General features: G+C 51.3%; 1 protein-coding gene across 1 annotated transcript in view; it reads right to left on the reverse strand.

Moving 5' to 3' along the window:
• Positions 1-328: 328 nt before the first annotated feature.
• LOC127919409 (transmembrane protein 114-like) overlaps positions 329-20677 on the reverse strand; it is a 53416-nt gene continuing 33067 nt past the window's right edge. The window contains exons 2-3 of the mRNA XM_052502917.1: positions 10728-10865; positions 329-657 (exon numbers count right to left, since the gene is read on the reverse strand). Of these exons, the coding sequence (XP_052358877.1) occupies positions 425-657; positions 10728-10863 (369 nt within the window). The 5' untranslated portion in view covers positions 10864-10865 and the 3' untranslated portion in view covers positions 329-424. The remainder of the gene's footprint in view (positions 658-10727; positions 10866-20677) is intronic.

Below are 20677 nucleotides of genomic sequence, written 5' to 3' on the forward strand. Positions count from 1 at the left end.
CCCCCTCTCTCTCCTCCTCCCCCTCTCTTTCCTCCTCCCCTCTCTCTCCTCCTCCCCCTCTCTCTCCTCCTCCTCCCTCCCTCTCCTCCTCCCTCTCTTTCCTCCTCCCCCTCTCTCTCCTCCTCCCCCTCTCTCTCCTCCTCCCCTCTCTCTTTCTCCTCCTCCCTCCCTCTCCTCCTCCCTCTCTTTCCTCCTCCTCCCTCTCTTTCCTCCTCCTCCCTCTCTTTCCTCCTCCCCCTCTCTCTCCTCCTCCCCCTCTCTCTCCTCCTCCCTCTCTTTCCTCCTCCCTCTCTCTCCTCCTGCTTCTCCCCCTCCCTCCATGTCTCATAATTTCAGTTCCTGTCTCTGTGTAGTGATGGTTCTGCAGGCCAGCAGGAAGCCTCCTCCCTCTCTCTCCTCCTGCTTCTCCCCCTCCCTCCATGTCTCATAATTTCAGTTCCTGTCTCTGTGTAGTGATGGTTCTGCAGGCCAGCAGGAAGCCAGCGGAGGTGAATAGCTGTGTTCCACTAGAGATCCAGGACAGGACCAGAGACCAGCCAAACAGGATCTGGACCCCCTCCATATTGACCCCCATCTGCTCAGCCAGACACAGAGCCTCCTGGAAGACTGCAGCAGAGTAGGCCATGTACACACTCACCCCTGTTAGTGAGGACAGAGCTGGAGGGAGGGAGGGAGGGAGGGAGGGAGGGAGGAGGGAGGGAGGGGGAGGGAGGGGAGGGAGGGAGGGAGGTGTGGAGAGAAATGGGGAAAGGAGTTTACTGATAAAATACCAAATGACAGGGACATATTGACCACTAAGGAGACACAGGGACATACTGACCTCTAGGGAGACACATAGTGACCACTAAGGAGACACAGGGACATACTGAGCACTAGGGAGACACAGGGACATACTGGGCACTAGGGAGACACAGGGACATACTGACCACTAGGGAGACACAGGGACATATTGACCACTAGGGAGACACAGGGACATATTGACCACTAGGGAGACACAGGGACATATTGACCACTAGGGAGACACAGGGACATATTGACCACTAGGGAGACACAGGGACATATTGACCACTAGGGAGACACAGGGACATATTGACCACTAGGGAGACACAGGGACATATTGACCACTAGGGAGACACAGGGACATATTGACCACTAGGGAGACACAGGGACATATTGACCACTAGGGAGACACAGGGACATACTGACCACTAGGGAGACACAGGGACATACTGACCACTAGGGAGACACAGGGACATACTGACAGCTAGAGAGACACAGGGACATACTGACCACTAGGGAGACACATACTGACCACTAAGGAGACACATACTGACCACTAGGGAGACACAGGGACATACTGACCACTAGGGAGACACAGGGACATACTGACCACTAGGGAGACACATACTGACCACTAGGGAGACACAGGGACATACTGACCACTAGGGAGACACAGGGACATACTGACCACTAGGGAGACACATACTGACCACTAGGGAGACACAGGGACATACTGACCACTAGGGAGACACAGGGACATACTGACCACTAGGGAGACACAGGGACATACTGACCACTAGGGAGACACAGGGACATACTGACCACTAGGGAGACACAGGGACATACTGACCACTAGGGAGACACAGGGACATCCTCAGGCGTCAGGTAGCCTAGTGGTTAGAGTGTAGGGCGGCAGGTAGCCTAGTGGTTAGAGTGTAGAGGTTGTAGGTAGCCTAGTGGTTAGAGTGTTGGGTGTCAGGTAGCCTTGTGGTTAGAGTGTAGAGGTGGTAGGTAGCCTAGTGGTTAGAGTGTAGAGGTGGCATGGTAGCCTAGTGGTTAGAGTGTTGGGCGGCAGGTAGCCTAGTGGTTAGAGTGTAGAGGTTGTAGGTAGCCTAGTGGTTAGAGTGTTGGGTGTCAGGTAGCCTTGTGGTTAGAGTGTAGAGGTGGTAGGTAGCCTAGTAGTTAGAGTGTAGAGGTGGCATGGTAGCCTAGTGGTTAGAGTGTAGAGGTGGCAGGTAGCCTAGTGGTTAGAGTGTAGAGGTAGCAGGTAGCCTAGTGGTTAGAGTGTTGAGGTGGCAGGTAGCCTAGTGGTTAGAGTGTAGAGGCGGCATGGTAGCCTAGTGGTTAGAGTGTAGAGGGGGCAGGGTAGTCTAGTGGTTAGAGTGTCGAGGCGGCAGGGTAGTCTAGTGGTTAGAGTGTGGAGGTGGCAGTGTAGCCTCGTGGTTAGAGTGTAGAGGTGGCAGGGTAGTCTAGTGGTTAGAGTGTAGGGGTGGCAGGGTAGTCTAGTGGTTAGAGTGTAGGGGTGGCAGGTAGCCTAGTGGTTAGAGTGTAGAGGTGGCAGGGTAGCCTAGTGGTTAGAGTGTAGAGGTGGCAGGGTAGCCTAGTGGTTAGAGTGTAGAGGTCGCAGGGTAGCCTAGTGGTTAGAGTGTAGAGGTGGCAGGGTAGCCTAGTGGTTAGAGTGTAGAGGTGGCAGGGTAGTCTATTGGTTAGAGTGTAGAGGTGGCAGGGTAGCCTAGTGGTTAGAGTGTAGAGGTGGCAGGGTAGCCTAGTGGTTAGAGTGTAGAGGTGGCAGGGTAGTCTAGTGGTTAGAGTGTAGAGGTGGCAGGGTAGCCTGGTGGTTAGGGTGGAGAGGTGGCAGGGTAGCCTAGTGGTTAGAGTGTAGAGGTGGCAGGGTAGCCTAGTGGTTAGAGTGTAGAGGTGGCAGGGTAGCCTAGTGGTTAGAGTGTAGAGGTGGCAGGGTAGCCTCGTGGTTAGAGTGTAGAGGTGGCAGGGTAGCCTGGTGGTTAGGGTGGAGAGGTGGCAGGGTAGCCTAGTGGTTAGAGTGTAGAGGTGGCAGGGTAGCCTAGTGGTTAGAGTGTAGAGGTGGCAGGGTAGCCTAGTGGTTAGAGTGTAGAGGTGGCAGGGTAGCCTAGTGGTTAGAGTGTAGAGGTGGTAGGTAGCCTAGTGGTTAGAGTGTAGAGGTGGCAGGGTAGCCTAGTGGTTAGAGTGTAGAGGTGGCAGGGTAGCCTAGTGGTTAGAGTGTAGAGGTTGTAGGTAGCCTAGTGGTTAGAGTGTAGAGGAGGCAGGGTAGCCTAGTGGTTAGAGTGTAGAGGTGGCAGGGTAGCCTAGTGGTTAGAGTGTAGAGTTGGCAGGGTAGCCTAGTGGTTAGAGTGTAGAGGTGGCAGGGTAGCCTAGTGGTTAGAGTGTAGAGGTGGTAGATAGCCTAGTGGTTAGAGTGTAGAGGTGGCAGGGTAGCCTAGTGGTTAGAGTGTAGAGGTCGCAGGGTAGCCTAGTGGTTAGAGTGTAGAGGTGGCAGGGTAGCCTAGTGGTTAGAGTGTAGAGGTGGCAGGGTAGTCTATTGGTTAGAGTGTAGAGGTGGCAGGGTAGCCTAGTGGTTAGAGTGTAGAGGTGGCAGGGTAGCCTAGTGGTTAGAGTGTAGAGGTGGCAGGGTAGTCTAGTGGTTAGAGTGTAGAGGTGGCAGGGTAGCCTGGTGGTTAGGGTGGAGAGGTGGCAGGGTAGCCTAGTGGTTAGAGTGTAGAGGTGGCAGGGTAGCCTAGTGGTTAGAGTGTAGAGGTGGCAGGGTAGCCTAGTGGTTAGAGTGTAGAGGTGGCAGGGTAGCCTCGTGGTTAGAGTGTAGAGGTGGCAGGGTAGCCTGGTGGTTAGGGTGGAGAGGTGGCAGGGTAGCCTAGTGGTTAGTGTGTAGAGGGGGCAGGGTAGCCTAGTGGTTAGAGTGTAGGGGTGGCAGGGTAGCCTAGTGGTTAGAGTGTAGAGGTGGCAGGGTAGCCTAGTGGTTAGAGTGTAGAGGTGGTAGGTAGCCTAGTGGTTAGAGTGTAGAGGTGGCAGGGTAGCCTAGTGGTTAGAGTGTAGAGGTGGCAGGGTAGCCTAGTGGTTAGAGTGTAGAGGTTGTAGGTAGCCTAGTGGTTAGAGTGTAGAGGAGGCAGGGTAGCCTAGTGGTTAGAGTGTAGAGGTGGCAGGGTAGCCTAGTGGTTAGAGTGTAGAGTTGGCAGGGTAGCCTAGTGGTTAGAGTGTAGAGGTGGCAGGGTAGCCTAGTGGTTAGAGTGTAGAGGTGGTAGATAGCCTAGTGGTTAGAGTGTAGAGGTGGCAGGGTAGCCTAGTGGTTAGAGTGTAGAGGTGGCAGGGTAGCCTAGTGGTTAGAGTGTAGAGGTGGCAGGGGCGCCTAGTGGTTAGAGTGTAGAGGTGGCAGGGTAGCCTAGTGGTTAGAGTGTAGAGGTGGCAGGGTAGCCTAGTGGTTAGAGTGTAGAGGTGGCAGGGTAGCCTAGTGGTTAGAGTGTAGAGGTGGCAGGGTAGCCTAGTGGTTAGAGTGTAGAGGTGGCAGGGTAGCCTAGTGGTTAGAGTGTAGAGGTGGCAGGGTAGCCTAGTAGTTATAGTGTAGAGGTGGCAGGGTAGCCTAGTGGTTAGAGTGTAGAGGTGGTAGGTAGCCTAGTGGTTAGAGTGTAGAGGTGGCAGGGTAGCCTAGTGGTTAGAGTGTAGAGGTGGCAGGTAGCCTAGTGGTTAGAGTGTAGAGGTGGCAGGGTAGCCTAGTGGTTAGAGTGTAGAGGTGGCAGGGTAGCCTAGTGGTTAGAGTGTAGAGGTGGCAGGGTAGCCTAGTGGTTAGAGTGTAGAGGTGGCAGGGTAGCCTAGTGGTTAGAGTGTTGGGTGTCAGGTAGCCTAGTGGTTAGAGTGTAGAGGTGGTAGGTAGCCTAGTGGTTAGAGTGTAGAGGTGGCAGGGTAGCCTAGTGGTTAGAGTGTAGAGGTGGTAGGTAGCCTAGTGGTTAGAGTGTAGAGGTGGCAGGTAGCCTAGTGGTTAGAGTGTAGAGGTGGCAGGGTAGCCTAGTGGTTAGAGTGTAGCGGTGGCAGGGTAGCCTAGTGGTTAGAGTGTAGAGGTGGCAGGGTAACCTAGTGGTTAGAGTGTAGAGGTGGCAGGGTAGCCTAGTGGTTAGAGTGTAGAGGTGGCAGGGTAGCCTAGTGGTTAGAGTGTAGAGGTGGCAGGGTAGCCTAGTGGTTAGAGTGTAGAGGTTTGCAGGGTAGCCTAGTGGTTAGAGTGTAGAGGTGGCAGGGTAGCCTAGTGGTTAGAGTGTAGAGTTGGCAGGGTAGCCTAGTGGTTAGAGTGTAGAGGTGGCAGGGTAGCCTAGTGGTTAGAGTGTAGAGGTGGTAGATAGCCTAGTGGTTAGAGTGTAGAGGTGGCAGGGTAGCCTAGTGGTTAGAGTGTAGAGGTGGCAGGGTAGCCTAGTGGTTAGAGTGTAGAGGTGGCAGGGGCGCCTAGTGGTTAGAGTGTAGAGGTGGCAGGGTAGCCTAGTGGTTAGAGGGTAGAGGTGGCAGGGTAGCCTAGTGGTTAGAGTGTAGAGGTGGCAGGGTAGCCTAGTGGTTAGAGTGTAGAGGTGGCAGGGTAGCCTAGTGGTTAGAGTGTAGAGGTGGCAGGGTAGCCTAGTAGTTATAGTGTAGAGGTGGCAGGGTAGCCTAGTGGTTAGAGTGTAGAGGTGGTAGGTAGCCTAGTGGTTAGAGTGTGGAGGTGGCAGGGTAGCCTAGTGGTTAGAGTGTAGAGGTGGCAGGGTAGCCTAGTGGTTAGAGTGTAGAGGTTGTAGGTAGCCTAGTGGTTAGAGTGTTTGGTGTCAGGTAGCCTAGTGGTTAGAGTGTAGAGGTGGCAGGGTAGCCTAGTGGTTAGAGTGTAGAGGTTGTAGGTAGCCTAGTGGTTAGAGTGTTTGGTGTCAGGTAGCCTAGTGGTTAGAGTGTAGAGGTGGCAGGGTAGCCTAGTGGTTAGAGTGTAGAGGTGGCAGGGTAGCCTAGTGGTTAGAGTGTAGAGGTTGTAGGTAGCCTAGTGGTTAGAGTGTTTGGTGTCAGGTAGCCTAGTGGTTAGAGTGTAGAGGTGGCAGGGTAGCCTAGTGGTTAGAGTGTAGAGGTGGCAGGGTAGCCTAGTGGTTAGAGTGTAGAGGTGGCAGGGTAGCCTAGTGGTTAGAGTGTAGAGGTGGCAGGGTAGCCTAGTGGTTAGAGTGTAGAGGTGGTAGGTAGCCTAGTGGTTAGAGTGTAGAGGTGGCAGGGTAGCCTAGTGGTTAGAGTGTAGAGGTGGCGGGGTAGCCTAGTGGTTAGAGTGTAGAGGTTGTAGGTAGCCTAGTGGTTAGAGTGTAGAGGAGGCAGGGTAGCCTAGTGGTTAGAGTGTAGAGGTGGCAGGGTAGCCTAGTGGTTAGAGTGTAGAGTTGGCAGGGTAGCCTAGTGGTTAGAGTGTAGAGGTGGCAGGGTAGCCTAGTGGTTAGAGTGTAGAGGTGGTAGATAGCCTAGTGGTTAGAGTGTAGAGGTGGCAGGGTAGCCTAGTGGTTAGAGTGTAGAGGTGGCAGGGTAGCCTAGTGGTTAGAGTGTAGAGGTGGCAGGGGCGCCTAGTGGTTAGAGTGTAGAGGTGGCAGGGTAGCCTAGTGGTTAGAGTGTAGAGGTGGCAGGGTAGCCTAGTGGTTAGAGTGTAGAGGTGGCAGGGTAGCCTAGTGGTTAGAGTGTAGAGGTGGCAGGGTAGCCTAGTGGTTAGAGTGTAGAGGTGGCAGGGTAGCCTAGTGGTTAGAGTGTAGAGGTGGCAGGGTAGCCTAGTAGTTATAGTGTAGAGGTGGCAGGGTAGCCTAGTGGTTAGAGTGTAGAGGTGGTAGGTAGCCTAGTGGTTAGAGTGTAGAGGTGGCAGGGTAGCCTAGTGGTTAGAGTGTAGAGGTGGCAGGGTAGCCTAGTGGTTAGAGTGTAGAGGTGGCAGGGTAGCCTAGTGGTTAGAGTGTAGAGGTGGCAGGGTAGCCTAGTGGTTAGAGTGTAGAGGTGGCAGGGTAGCCTAGTGGTTAGAGTGTAGAGGTGGCAGGGTAGCCTAGTGGTTAGAGTGTTGGGTGTCAGGTAGCCTAGTGGTTAGAGTGTAGAGGTGGTAGGTAGCCTAGTGGTTAGAGTGTAGAGGTGGCAGGGTAGCCTAGTGGTTAGAGTGTAGAGGTGGTAGGTAGCCTAGTGGTTAGAGTGTAGAGGTGGCAGGTAGCCTAGTGGTTAGAGTGTAGAGGTGGCAGGGTAGCCTAGTGGTTAGAGTGTAGCGGTGGCAGGGTAGCCTAGTGGTTAGAGTGTAGAGGTGGCAGGGTAACCTAGTGGTTAGAGTGTAGAGGTGGCAGGGTAGCCTAGTGGTTAGAGTGTAGAGGTGGTAGATAGCCTAGTGGTTAGAGTGTAGAGGTGGCAGGGTAGCCTAGTGGTTAGAGTGTAGAGGTGGCAGGGTAGCCTAGTGGTTAGAGTGTAGAGGTGGTAGATAGCCTAGTGGTTAGAGTGTAGAGGTGGCAGGGTAGCCTAGTGGTTAGAGTGTAGAGGTGGCAGGGTAGCCTAGTGGTTAGAGTGTAGAGGTGGCAGGGGCGCCTAGTGGTTAGAGTGTAGAGGTGGCAGGGTAGCCTAGTGGTTAGAGGGTAGAGGTGGCAGGGTAGCCTAGTGGTTAGAGTGTAGAGGTGGCAGGGTAGCCTAGTGGTTAGAGTGTAGAGGTGGCAGGGTAGCCTAGTGGTTAGAGTGTAGAGGTGGCAGGGTAGCCTAGTAGTTATAGTGTAGAGGTGGCAGGGTAGCCTAGTGGTTAGAGTGTAGAGGTGGTAGGTAGCCTGGGTGGTTAGAGTGTGGAGGTGGCAGGGTAGCCTAGTGGTTAGAGTGTAGAGGTGGCAGGGTAGCCTAGTGGTTAGAGTGTAGAGGTTGTAGGTAGCCTAGTGGTTAGAGTGTTTGGTGTCAGGTAGCCTAGTGGTTAGAGTGTAGAGGTGGCAGGGTAGCCTAGTGGTTAGAGTGTTGGGTGTCAGGTAGCCTAGTGGTTAGAGTGTAGAGGTGGTAGGTAGCCTAGTGGTTAGAGTGTAGAGGTGGCAGGGTAGCCTAGTGGTTAGAGTGTAGAGGTGGCAGGGTAGCCTAGTGGTTAGAGTGTAGGGGTGGCAGGTAGCCTAGTGGTTAGAGTGTAGAGGTGGCAGGGTAGCCTAGTGGTTAGAGTGTAGAGGTGGCAGGGTAGCCTAGTGGTTATAGTGTAGAGGTGGCAGGGTAGCCTAGTGGTTAGAGTGTAGAGGTGGTAGGTAGTCTAGTGGTTAGAGTGTAGAGGTGGCAGGGTAGCCTAGTGGTTAGAGTGTAGAGGTGGCAGGGTAGCCTAGTGGTTAGAGTGTAGAGGTGGCAGGGTAGCCTAGTGGTTAGAGTGTAGAGGTGGCAGGGTAGCCTAGTGGTTAGAGTGTAGAGGTGGCAGCGTAGCCTAGTGGTTAGAGTGTAGAGGTGGCAGGGTAGCCTAGTGGTTAGAGTGTAGAGGTGGCAGGGTAGCCTAGTGGTTAGAGTGTAGAGGTGGCAGGGTAGCCTAGTGGTTAGAGTGTAGAGGTGGCAGGGTAGCCTAGTGGTTAGAGTGTAGAGGTGGCAGGGTAGCCTAGTGGTTATAGTGTAGAGGTGGCAGGGTAGCCTAGTGGTTAGAGTGTAGAGGTGGTAGGTAGTCTAGTGGTTAGAGTGTAGAGGTGGCAGGGTAGCCTAGTGGTTAGAGTGTAGAGGTGGCAGGGTAGCCTAGTGGTTAGAGTGTAGAGGTGGCAGGGTAGCCTAGTGGTTAGAGTGTAGAGGTGGCAGGGTAGCCTAGTGGTTAGAGTGTAGAGGTGGCAGCGTAGCCTAGTGGTTAGAGTGTAGAGGTGGCAGGGTAGCCTAGTGGTTAGAGTGTAGAGGTGGCAGCGTAGCCTAGTGGTTAGAGTGTAGAGGTGGCAGGGTAGCCTAGTGGTTAGAGTGTAGAGGTGGTAGGTAGTCTAGTGGTTAGAGTGTAGAGGTGGCAGGGTAGCCTAGTGGTTAGAGTGTAGAGGTGGCAGGGTAGCCTAGTGGTTAGAGTGTAGAGGTTGCAGGGTAGCCTAGTGGTTAGAGTGTAGAGGTGGCAGGGTAGCCTAGTGGTTAGAGTGTAGAGGTGGCAGGGTAGCCTAGTGGTTAGAGTGTAGAGGTGGCAGGGTAGCCTAGTGGTTAGAGTGTAGAGGTGGCAGCGTAGCCTAGTGGTTAGAGTGTAGAGGTGGCAGGGTAGGCTAGTGGTTAGAGTGTAGAGGTGGCAGGGTAGCCTAGTGGTTATAGTGTAGAGGTGGCAGGGTAGCCTAGTGGTTAGAGTGTAGAGGTGGCAGGGTAGCCTAGTGGTTATAGTGTAGAGGTGGCAGGGTAGCCTAGTGGTTAGAGTGTAGAGGTGGCAGGGTAGCCTAGTGGTTAGAGTGTAGAGGTGGCAGGGTAGCCTAGTGGTTAGAGTGTAGAGGTGGCAGGGTAGCCTAGTGGTTATAGTGTAGAGGTGGCAGGGTAGCCTAGTGGTTAGAGTGTAGAGGTGGTAGGTAGTCTAGTGGTTAGAGTGTAGAGGTGGCAGGGTAGCCTAGTGGTTAGAGTGTAGAGGTGGCAGGGTAGCCTAGTGGTTAGAGTGTAGAGGTGGCAGGGTAGCCTAGTGGTTAGAGTGTAGAGGTGGCAGGGTAGCCTAGTGGTTAGAGTGTAGAGGTGGCAGCGTAGCCTAGTGGTTAGAGTGTAGAGGTGGCAGGGTAGCCTAGTGGTTAGAGTGTAGAGGTGGCAGCGTAGCCTAGTGGTTAGAGTGTAGAGGTGGCAGGGTAGCCTAGTGGTTAGAGTGTAGAGGTGGTAGGTAGTCTAGTGGTTAGAGTGTAGAGGTGGCAGGGTAGCCTAGTGGTTAGAGTGTAGAGGTGGCAGCGTAGCCTAGTGGTTAGAGTGTAGAGGTGGCAGGGTAGCCTAGTGGTTAGAGTGTAGAGGTGGCAGGGTAGCCTAGTGGTTAGAGTGTAGAGGTGGCAGGGTAGCCTAGTGGTTAGAGTGTAGAGGTGGAGGGTAGCCTAGTGGTTAGAGTGTAGAGGTGGCAGCGTAGCCTAGTGGTTAGAGGGTAGAGGTGGCAGGGTAGGCTAGTGGTTAGAGTGTAGAGGTGGCAGCGTAGCCTAGTGGTTAGAGTGTAGAGGTGGCAGGGTAGCCTAGTGGTTAGAGTGTAGAGGTGGTAGGTAGTCTAGTGGTTAGAGTGTAGAGGTGGCAGGGTAGCCTAGTGGTTAGAGTGTAGAGGTGGCAGGGTAGCCTAGTGGTTAGAGTGTAGAGGTGGCAGGGTAGCCTAGTGGTTAGAGTGTAGAGGTGGCAGGGTAGCCTAGTGGTTAGAGTGTAGAGGTGGCAGTGTAGCCTAGTGGTTAGAGTGTAGAGGTGGCAGGGTAGCCTAGTGGTTAGAGTGTAGAGGTGGCAGCGTAGCCTAGTGGTTAGAGTGTAGAGGTGGCAGGGTAGCCTAGTGGTTAGAGTGTAGAGGTGGCAGGGTAGCCTAGTGGTTAGAGCGTTGGGCCACTAACTGAAAGGTCGCTATATCAAATCCCCGAGCTGACGAGGTAACAATCTGCCGTTAAATAAAGGGACAACAAATACCTGTAGTCTAAGTCTTGTGAAATCCATAGATTAGGACCAAATCAATAGGGTGTAGGGTGTAGGGTATAGGGTGTAGGGTATAAGGTTTAGGGTGTAGGGTATAGGGTATAGGGTGTAGAGTGTAGGCTATAAGGTGTATGGTATAAGGCATTGGGTATAAGGTATAGGGTATAGGGTATAAGGCATAGGATGTAGGGTATAGGGTATAAGGCATAGGGTATAGGGTATAGTGTATAGGGTGTAAGGTATCGGGTATAAGGTGTAGTGTATAAGGTATAGGGTATAAGGTATAAAGTATCTTGTATAGGGTATAAGGTATATGGTTTAAGGTATAGGGTATAGGGTATAGGGTATAAGGTATATTGTATAGGGTATAGGGTGTAGGGTATAAGGTATAAGGTGCTTACCTCCCAGTAGTAGCATTACACCAGTCATCAGCAGTAGTAGGTAAGCTCTGGCCAGCAGGCCGATGAACCCCATCAGTCCCCCAACAACCATGATGATCATGCTGAGAGGAAGCAACACCATGAATGTCCCGTGCATATCTGAGAGAGGGGGAGGGGAGGGAGAGAGAGAATACATAAATATGCTATGATGCACTCTCTGAGAGCGTGAGAGCGTGAGAGAGCGTGAGAGAGCGTGAGCGTGAGAGCGTGAGAGAGAGAGAGAGAGAGAGAGAGAGAGAGAGAGAGAGAGAGAGAGAGAGAGAGAGAGAGAGAGAGAGAGAGAGAGAGAGAGGAGAGGAGAGGGAGAGCGAGAGAGCGAGAGAGCGAGAGCGTGAGAGGGAGAGCGTGAGAGGGAGAGCGTGAGAGGGAGAGCGTGAGAGGGAGCGTGAGAGGGAGAGAGAGAGAGAGGGAGAGAGAGAGAGAGAGGGAGAGAGAGAGAGAGAGGGAGAGAGAGAGAGAGAGAGAGAGAGAGAGAGAGGGAGAGAGAGAGGGGAGAGGGAGAGCGTGAGAGGGAGAGGGAGAGAGGGAGAGAGTGAGAGAGAGAGAGAGAGAGAGAGAGAGAGAGAGTGAGAGAGTGAGAGAGGGAGAGAGAGAGAGAGACCTGGGGCTCTGTTCACAAACACAAGTATACACCACAGAGCCCCAGGACAGCAGCACAATTAGACCCAAACAAATCATGAGAAAACAAAAAGATAATTACTTGGAAACAATGAACAAAAAAAACAGAGCAAACTAGAATGCCATTTGGCCCTAAACAGAGAGTACACAGCGGCAGAATACCTGATCAATATGACTGACCCAAACTTAAGGAAAGCTTTGACTATGTACAGACTCAGTGAGCATAGCCTTGCAACCGAGAAAGGCCGCCGAAGGCAGACATGGTTCTCAAGAGAAGACAGGCTATGTGCCCACTGCCCACAAAATGAGGTGGAAACTGAGCTGCACTTCCTAACCTCCTGTCCAATGTATGAAAACTTGAGAAACACATTATTGAAGGGAGACTTGATGACACACGCTCACAGGCATGCTGAATCTCCTTCCCTCCTTCCTCTCTGTCTATCCCCATGGGCTTTACACAAATTAACATCTATTCTGTCTCATTCTGACAATGTCACTACCCAGACACACACACACACACACACACACACACACACACACACACACACACACACACACACACACACACACACACACACACACACACACACACACACACACACACACACACACACACACAGCAGGGATGCTTATCTGTCCCAGTACCGTGGGGTCTAATCTCATCTAGAAACCTGGGCTTGTGTTGCTGTAGAGGTGGTTATGTTTGTTTGATTAGATACTAATTAATTCTACAGTACCTGTTTGTGTTTCTGAGGTCAAATCATTGTCTGTGTAACTACGTGTGTGGGAGTATGTGTGTGTGTCTGTATCATTACTAACGATTAACTGGATCCAATCAACCCCGTCTGTTACTCGCCTCTCTCTCTCTGTCTCTCTGTCTCTCTGTCTCTCTGTCTCTCTGTCTCTCTCTGTCTCTCTCTGTCAGCCCACAGTCCACCCTCCCCTTTCAGCCCACAGTCCACGCTCCCTCTTCAGCCTAAGGTCCACCCTCCCTCTTCAGCCTACAGTCCACCCTCCCTCTTCATAGTAGTGATGTTACGGCTGAGGGACCCTGAAGTAGTGATGGTACGGCTGAGGGGCCCTGAAGTAGTGATGGTACGGCTGAGGGGCCCTGAAGTAGTGACGTTACGGCTGAGGGACCCTGAAGTAGTGATGGTACGGCTGAGGGGCCCTGAAGTAGTGACATTACGGCTGAGGGACCCTGAAGTAGTGATGTTACGGCTGAGGGCCCTGAAGTAGTGATGGTACGGCTGAGGACCCTGAAGTAGTGATGGTACGGCTGAGGGACCCTGAAGTAGTGACGTTACGGCTGAGGGACCCTGAAGTAGTGATGTTACGGCTGAGGGACCCTGAAGTAGTGATGTTACGGCTGAGGGACCCTGAAGTAGTGACGTTACGGCTGAGGGACCCTGAAGTAGTGATGTTACGGCTGAGGGACCCTGAAGTAGTGACGTTACGGCTGAGGGACCCTGAAGTAGTGATGTTACGGCTGAGGGACCCTGAAGTAGTGATGTTACGGCTGAGGGACCCTGAAGTAGTGACGTTACGGCTGAGGGACCCTGAAGTAGTGATCAGTCTAAATAATGTGTTGTATTTAGTATAAGCTTCAGTATAACAGTTTTTAACCATCGCTAGGACCAATTTCTCAAAACTTAGGTCACTTTTTCACAACTCTTTGCACAACATCAGTCTCTATGTGGACTAAAACTGCGGATCACAACATCAGTCTCTATGTGGACTAAAACTGCGGATCACAACAGCAGTCTCTATGTGGACTAAAACTGCGGATCACAACAGCAGTCTCTATGTGGACTAAAACTGCGGATCACAACATCAGTCTCTATGTGGACTAAACTGTGGATCACAACATCAGTCTCTATGTGGACTAAACTGTGGATCACAACATCAGTCTCTATGTGGACTAAACTGCGGATCACAACATCAGTCTCTATGTGGACTAAACTGCGGATCACAACATCAGTCTCTATGTGGACTAAACTGTGGATCACAACATCAGTCTCTATGTGGACTAAAACTGCGGATCACAACAGCAGTCTCTATGTGGACTAAAACTGCGGATCACAACATCAGTCTCTATGTGGACTAAAACTGCGGATCACAACAGCAGTCTCTATGTGGACTAAAACTGAGGATCACAACATCAGTCTCTATGTGGACTAAAACTGCGGATCACAACATCAGTCTCTATGTGGACTAAAACTGCGGATCACAACATCAGTCTCTATGTGGACTAAAACTGCGGATCACAACAGCAGTCTCTATGTGGACTAAACTGCGGATCACAACATCAGTCTCTATGTGGACTAAAACTGCGGATCACAACAGCAGTCTCTATGTGGACTAAACTGTGGATCACAACATCAGTCTCTATGTGGACTAAACTGTGGATCACAACATCAGTCTCTATGTGGACTAAAACTGCGGATCGTGTTTCATTGTTTTGGCACAAAATGAATTCAATGACTTCATCTTTCAAATGTCGTGAATTATTTTCTCACTCAGACACAACCACCACACACACACACACACACACACACACACACACACACACACACACACACACACACACACACACACACGCACACACACACACACACACGCGCACACACACACACACACACACACACACACACACACACACACACACACACACACACACACACACACACACACACACGACCACCACACACACACACACACACACACACACACACACACACACACACACACACACACACACACACACACACACACACACACACACACACCACCACCACACACACACACACACACACACACACACACACACACACACACACACACACACACACACACATACACACACACACACACACACACACACACACGTACACACACAAACACACATACACACACACACACACGACCACCAGACACACACACACACACACACACACACACACCAAGGTACACGACCACCACCAGAACTCTATGTCCCTACAGGCCAATTTACACATGTTATCGTACTCTTTTCAAAACTGTTCAAAACATAACATAATAAGACAGCAATTTGCCACGTTTCTACTTTAATGCCGTAGTGAAATATATTCCACATCTAAAAAATGAAATCCTATCAAAACAATTAGACCAACCACATCTGACTCTCATTGTAGCTGAACACCTACCCAGGTGTTAGTCTTTCAATGTCATTACCATCTATACAAAAGGGGACATTTTAGGAAGAATGCTGTACTGTAATGTAAACATGGACCCAGCCAGAGATAGAGAAGTGGCTGGGAGAGGGAGAAGAGTGGCTGGGAGAGGAAGAAGAGTGGCTGGGAGAGGAAGAAGAGTGGCTGACAGAGGAAGAAGAGTGGTTGACAGAGGAAGAAGAGTGGTTGACAGAGGAAGAAGAGTGGTTGACAGAGGAAGAAGAGTGGTTGACAGAGGAAGAAGAGTGGTTGACAGAGGAAGAAGAGTGGCTAACAGAGGAAGAAGAGTGGCTGACAGAGGAAGAAGAGTGGTTGACAGAGGAAGAAGAGTGGCTGACAGAGGAAGAAGAGTGGCTGACAGAGGAAGAAGAGTGGCTGACAGAGGGAAGAAGAGTGGCTGACAGAGGAAGAAGAGTGGCTGACAGAGGAAGAAGAGTGGCTGACAGAGGAAGAAGAGTGGTTGACAGAGGAAGAAGAGTGGTTGACAGAGGAAGAAGAGTGGTTGACAGAGGAAGAAGAGTGGTTGACAGAGGAAGAAGAGTGGTTGACAGAGGAAGAAGAGTGGTTGACAGAGGAAGAAGAGTGGTTGACAGAGGAAGAAGAGTGGTTGACAGAGGAAGAAGAGTGGTTGACAGAGGAAGAAGAGTGGCTGACAGAGGAAGAAGAGTGGCTGACAGAGGAAGAAGAGTGGTTGACAGAGGAAGAAGAGTGGTTGACAGAGGAAGAAGAGTGGTTGACAGAGGAAGAAGAGTGGTTGACAGAGGAAGAAGAGTGGTTGACAGAGGAAGAAGAGTGGTTGACAGAGGAAGAAGAGTGGTTGACATAGGAAGAAGAGTGGCTGGGAGAGGAAGAAGAGTGGCTGACAGAGGAAGAAGAGTGGTTGACAGAGGAAGAAGAGTGGCTGGGAGAGGAAGAAGAGTGGCTGACAGAGGAAGAAGAGTGGCTGGGAGAGGAAGAAGAGTGGCTGACAGAGGAAGAAGAGTGGTTGACAGAGGAAGAAGAGTGGCTGACAGAGGAAGAAGAGTGGTTGACAGAGGAAGAAGAGTGGCTGACAGAGGAAGAAGAGTGGCTGACAGAGGAAGAAGAGTGGCTGACAGAGGAAGAAGAGTGGCTGACAGAGGAAGAAGAGTGGCTGGGAGAGGAAGAAGAGTACGTATACGTGGTGGAAGAAGACTGAGAGGAAGAGCTGTAGTCTCAGATGAGATTAGGGCTGCTATAATTGATCCTGTAATAAATCATGGTCTATCAATGAGAGAGGCTGGTCTGAGAGTGCAGACAAACCACAGAGTGAGACATTTCCGGCAAAACACCAGGTAAGATGTGCATTCTGCATCTGACTGAACTGCACATTACAGAAGTCAATTGAGCCTCCAAACCCGCTTGTGTCTGATTGTTTTAGTATTTCTGCCTGGGACCCAACGGTTACCTCCCACAGGAAGGAGAGGTAGGACTTTCACTGCTGTGCAGGAAACTACAATCGTTGATAAGGTCATCGGTAACGATGGCATAAAACTCACAGAAGATTCAGGACAGAGTGTTTGGGGCAGACAACATTACATTTGGAAATATTCACAACGTAACCAGTATTTCTAGAGTCCTGAAGCAACATAAAGTCAGGATGAAGCAGTTGTACACTGTCTCCCTTTGGAGAGGAACTCTGAACACTGTCCCCCAGGAACTCTGAACACTGTCCCCCTTTGGAGAGGAACTCTGAACACTGTCCCCCTTTGGAGAGGAACTCTGAACACTGTCTCCTTGGAGAGGAACTCTGATGGAGTCAAGCACCTCAGGAACCACTATGTCCAGGTAAGATGACTATAACATACAGAACTGGTTCTGAACAGAACCAAAACAGGGCAGAGGCAGACGATGGCATGTTGTTTAGGTATGATGTAAACTACCGTCATAGCCTAACTCTTATGTTGCCATGGGGATTTATTTTAGAGAGTCATGGAGATTGAAACCAGGCGATCACCCCACATATTCATCTTTGTGGACGAGGCTGGTTTCAACTTGGCCAGAACACGACGGCGAGGAAGGGATGTGATTGGGGAAGAAGAGTCACAGTGGATGTCCCGGGCCAGAGGGGTGGATGTCCTGGGCCAGAGGGGTGGATGTCCTGGGCCAGAGGGGTGGATGTCCCGGGCCAGAGGGGTGGATGTCCCGGGCCAGAGGGGTGGATGTCCCGGGCCAGAGGGGTGGATGTCCCGGGCCAGAGGGATGGATGTCCCGGGCCAGAGGGGTGGATGTCCCGGGCCAGAGGGGTGGATGTCCCGGGCCAGAGGGGTGGATGTCCCGGGCCAGAGGGGTGCCAACATCACAATGTGTGCTGCAATATCCTCTGTTGGATTGCTGTTACACAACCCGCTAATTGGGCCGTACAACACCGAGCGTCTCCTTACATTCCTGGAGGACCTCTATGAAAGGGTTGGGCCGTACAACACCGAGCGTCTCCTTACATTCCTGGAGGACCTCTATGAAAGGGTTGGGCCGTGAGGACAACACCGAGCGTCTCCGTTTTTAATTGTTACATTCCTGGAGGACCTCTATGAAAGGGTTGAAGGCGGTATGCAGTCACAACACCAGAGCGGTATGCTCCTTACATTCAGGGCTTATCGACCTCACTGGAAGGGTTGCGTCAGGTGAGGAAAGGGTCACAGTGAGGCGAAATCGGCCAACGTTTTTAATTGTATGGGACAACGTGGCATTTCACCAGTCCCGTGCAGTCACAGAGCGGTATGCAGTCACAGAGCGGTATGCAGTCACAGAGTGGTATGCAGTCACAGGGCGGTACGCAGTCACAGAGCGGTATGCAGTCACAGAGCGGTATGCAGTCACAGAGCGGTATGCAGTCACTGAGCGGTATGCAGTCACAGAGCGGTATGCAGTCACAGAGCGGTATGCAGTCACAGGGCAGTCACGCAGTCACAGAGCGGTACGCAGTCGCAGGCGGTATGCAGTCACAGAGCGGTATGCAGTCACAGAGCGGTATGCAGTCACAGGGCGGTACGCAGTCACAGGGCGGTATGCAGTCGCAGTCACAGAGCGGTACGCAGTCACAGGGCGGTATGCCGTCACAGAGCGGTATGCAGTCACAGAGCGGTATGCAGTCAGCAGGGCGGTATGCAGTCACAGGGCGGTATGCAGTCACAGAGCGGTATGCAGTCACAGGGCGGTATGCAGTCACAGGGCGGTATGCAGTCACAGAGCGGTATGCAGTCGCAGGGCGGTATGCAGCCACAGGTGTGCAGTCACAGAGCGGTATGCAGTCACAGAGCGGTATGCAGTCACAGGGCGGTATGCAGTCACAGAGCGGTATGCAGTCACAGAGCGGTATGCAGTCACAGAGCGGTATGCAGTCACAGGGCGGTATGCAGTCACAGGGCGGTATGCAGTCACAGGGCGGTCACAGAGCGCAGTCACAGGGCGGTATGCAGTCACAGAGCGATACGCAGTCACAGGGCGGTATGCAGTCACAGAGCGGTATGCAGTCACAGAGCGGTATGCAGTCACAGAGAGCGCGGTATGCAGTATGCAGTCACAGAGCGGTATGAAGTCACAGGGCGCAGTCACAGAGCGGTATGCAGTCACAGAGCGGTATGCAGTCACAGAGCGGTATGCAGCCCATCCCAGGACGGTGTCACTTTTCCTCACGGAGCTGGAAGGTGAATGACCACCATCCACATGATCAAACATATTAGAGCATTTAGCATCATGTCTGATTCGTTCCTGTAAGATAAACTGCAGTGAATTATAAACAGTAGAGAGGTTTCATTCTTGTTTTGTAAAGAAATGTGACAAAAGAAAACATTGTTGTTAGTGGTGTTTAGGTCGTTGTTTTATGAGTGACAACGGGTGCTCGTTGGGGGACAATCTTTGCTCGTGTGATGGAAGAATGTGCTGTTTTATGAGTGACAATGTGTGCTTGTTGGGGGACAATCTTTGCTCGTGTGATGGAAGAATGTGCTGTTTTATGAGTGACAATGTGTGCTTGTTGGGGGACAATCTTTGCCCGTGTGATGGAAGAATGTGCTGATTTGAGACGTGTGTGAAGAGTTTTGGTAGTTTTAGGGCATTTATGGATGTGAAATGAACTGCTGTGCCAAGCTGAAAGTCGGGTAGGAGAACAGTGGTGAAGAGTTTTGAAAAAGTGACCTAAGTATTGGGAAATGGGTCCGAGCGATTGTAAAAAAAAAAATATATATATAAAAAAAAACTGTAATCATTCTAAATAATACCATAGATTCTGTTTTACAGCCATAGTAAAGTTGAATGCAACAAGGGAAGAGGGGTGTAAAAGGTGACTCTGCCAATCCAACAGACTGTAGGCTAAAGACAACCATTTACCACTCTGCACCACAGAGTTAGGATGAATGACAAAAACAACTCTTGATTATCACACGCTGCTATTTGCTGCTGACTCGCAGACGTCACTAATGTGCATCGGGGGACGGATAACGAACCTCTGAAATAGCAAACCTATTTGAATGGAAATACTTCAGGAAGCTTGATTTCCTCCACAACCACCCTGAAGAGATAATTGAGAACCATTGATTGAGACATCAGTTCTCAATAGACACAAGGCCAAACAATACGTGGAGTCTTTCACAAGAGACACCATCACTGGAATGACATGTAATGGCATCACACCACAGATCAGACCGACTGTAATGGCATCACACCACAGATCAGACCGACTGTAATGGCATCACACCACAGATCAGACAAGACTGTAATGACATCACACCACAGATCAGACCGACTGTAATGACATCACACCACAGATCAGACCGACTGTAATGGCATCACACCACAGATCAGACCGACTGTAATGGCATCACACCACAGATCAGACCGACTGGAATGACATCAAACCACAGATCAGACCGACTGGGAATGACATCACACCACAGATCAGACCGACTGTAATGACATCACACCACAGATCAGACCGACTGGAATGACATCACACCACAGATCAGACCGACTGTAATGACATCACACCACAGATCAGACCGACTGTAATGGCATCACACCACAGATCAGACCGACTGGAATGACATCACACCACAGATCAGACCGACTGGAATGACATCACACCACAGATCAGACCGACTGGAATGACATCACACCACAGATCAGACCGACTGTAATGGCATCACACCACAGATCAGACCGACTGTAATGACATCACACCACAGATCAGACCGACTGGAATGACATCACACCACAGATCAGACCGACTGGAATGGCATCACACCACAGATCAGACCGACTGTAATGGCATCACACCACAGATCAGACCGACTGGGATGACATCAAACCACAGATCAGACCGACTGGGATGACATCACACCACAGATCAGACCGACTGGAATGACATCACACCACAGATCAGACCGACTGGAATGACATCACACCACAGATCAGACCGACTGGAATGACATCACACCACAGATCAGACCGACTGGAATGACATCACACCACAGATCAGACTGACTGGAATGACATCACACCACAGATCAGACCGACTGGAATGACATCACACCACAGATCAGACCGACTGGAATGACATCACACCACAGATCAGAACGACTGGAATGACATCACACCACAGATCAGACCGACTGGAATGACATCACACCACAGATCAGACCGACTGGAATGGTAATGACATCACACCACAGATCAGACCGACTGGAATGACATCACACCACAGATCAGACCGACTGGAATGACATCACACCACAGATCAGACCGACTGGAATGACATCACACCACAGATCAGACCGACTGGAATGACATCACACCACAGATCAGACCGACTGGAATGACATCACACCACAGATCAGACCGACTGGAATGACATCACACCACAGATCAGACCGACTGGAATGACATCACACCACAGATCAGACCGACTGGAATGACATCACACCACAGATCAGACAGACTGGAATGACATCACACCACAGATCAGACCGACTGGAATGACATCACACCACAGATCAGACCGACTGGGATGACATCACACCACAGATCAGACCGACTGGAATGACATCACACCACAGATCAGACCGA

Source organism: Oncorhynchus keta, unplaced genomic scaffold, assembly GCF_023373465.1.
Source record: "Oncorhynchus keta strain PuntledgeMale-10-30-2019 unplaced genomic scaffold, Oket_V2 Un_contig_16572_pilon_pilon, whole genome shotgun sequence".
Lineage (NCBI taxonomy): Eukaryota > Metazoa > Chordata > Actinopteri > Salmoniformes > Salmonidae > Oncorhynchus > Oncorhynchus keta.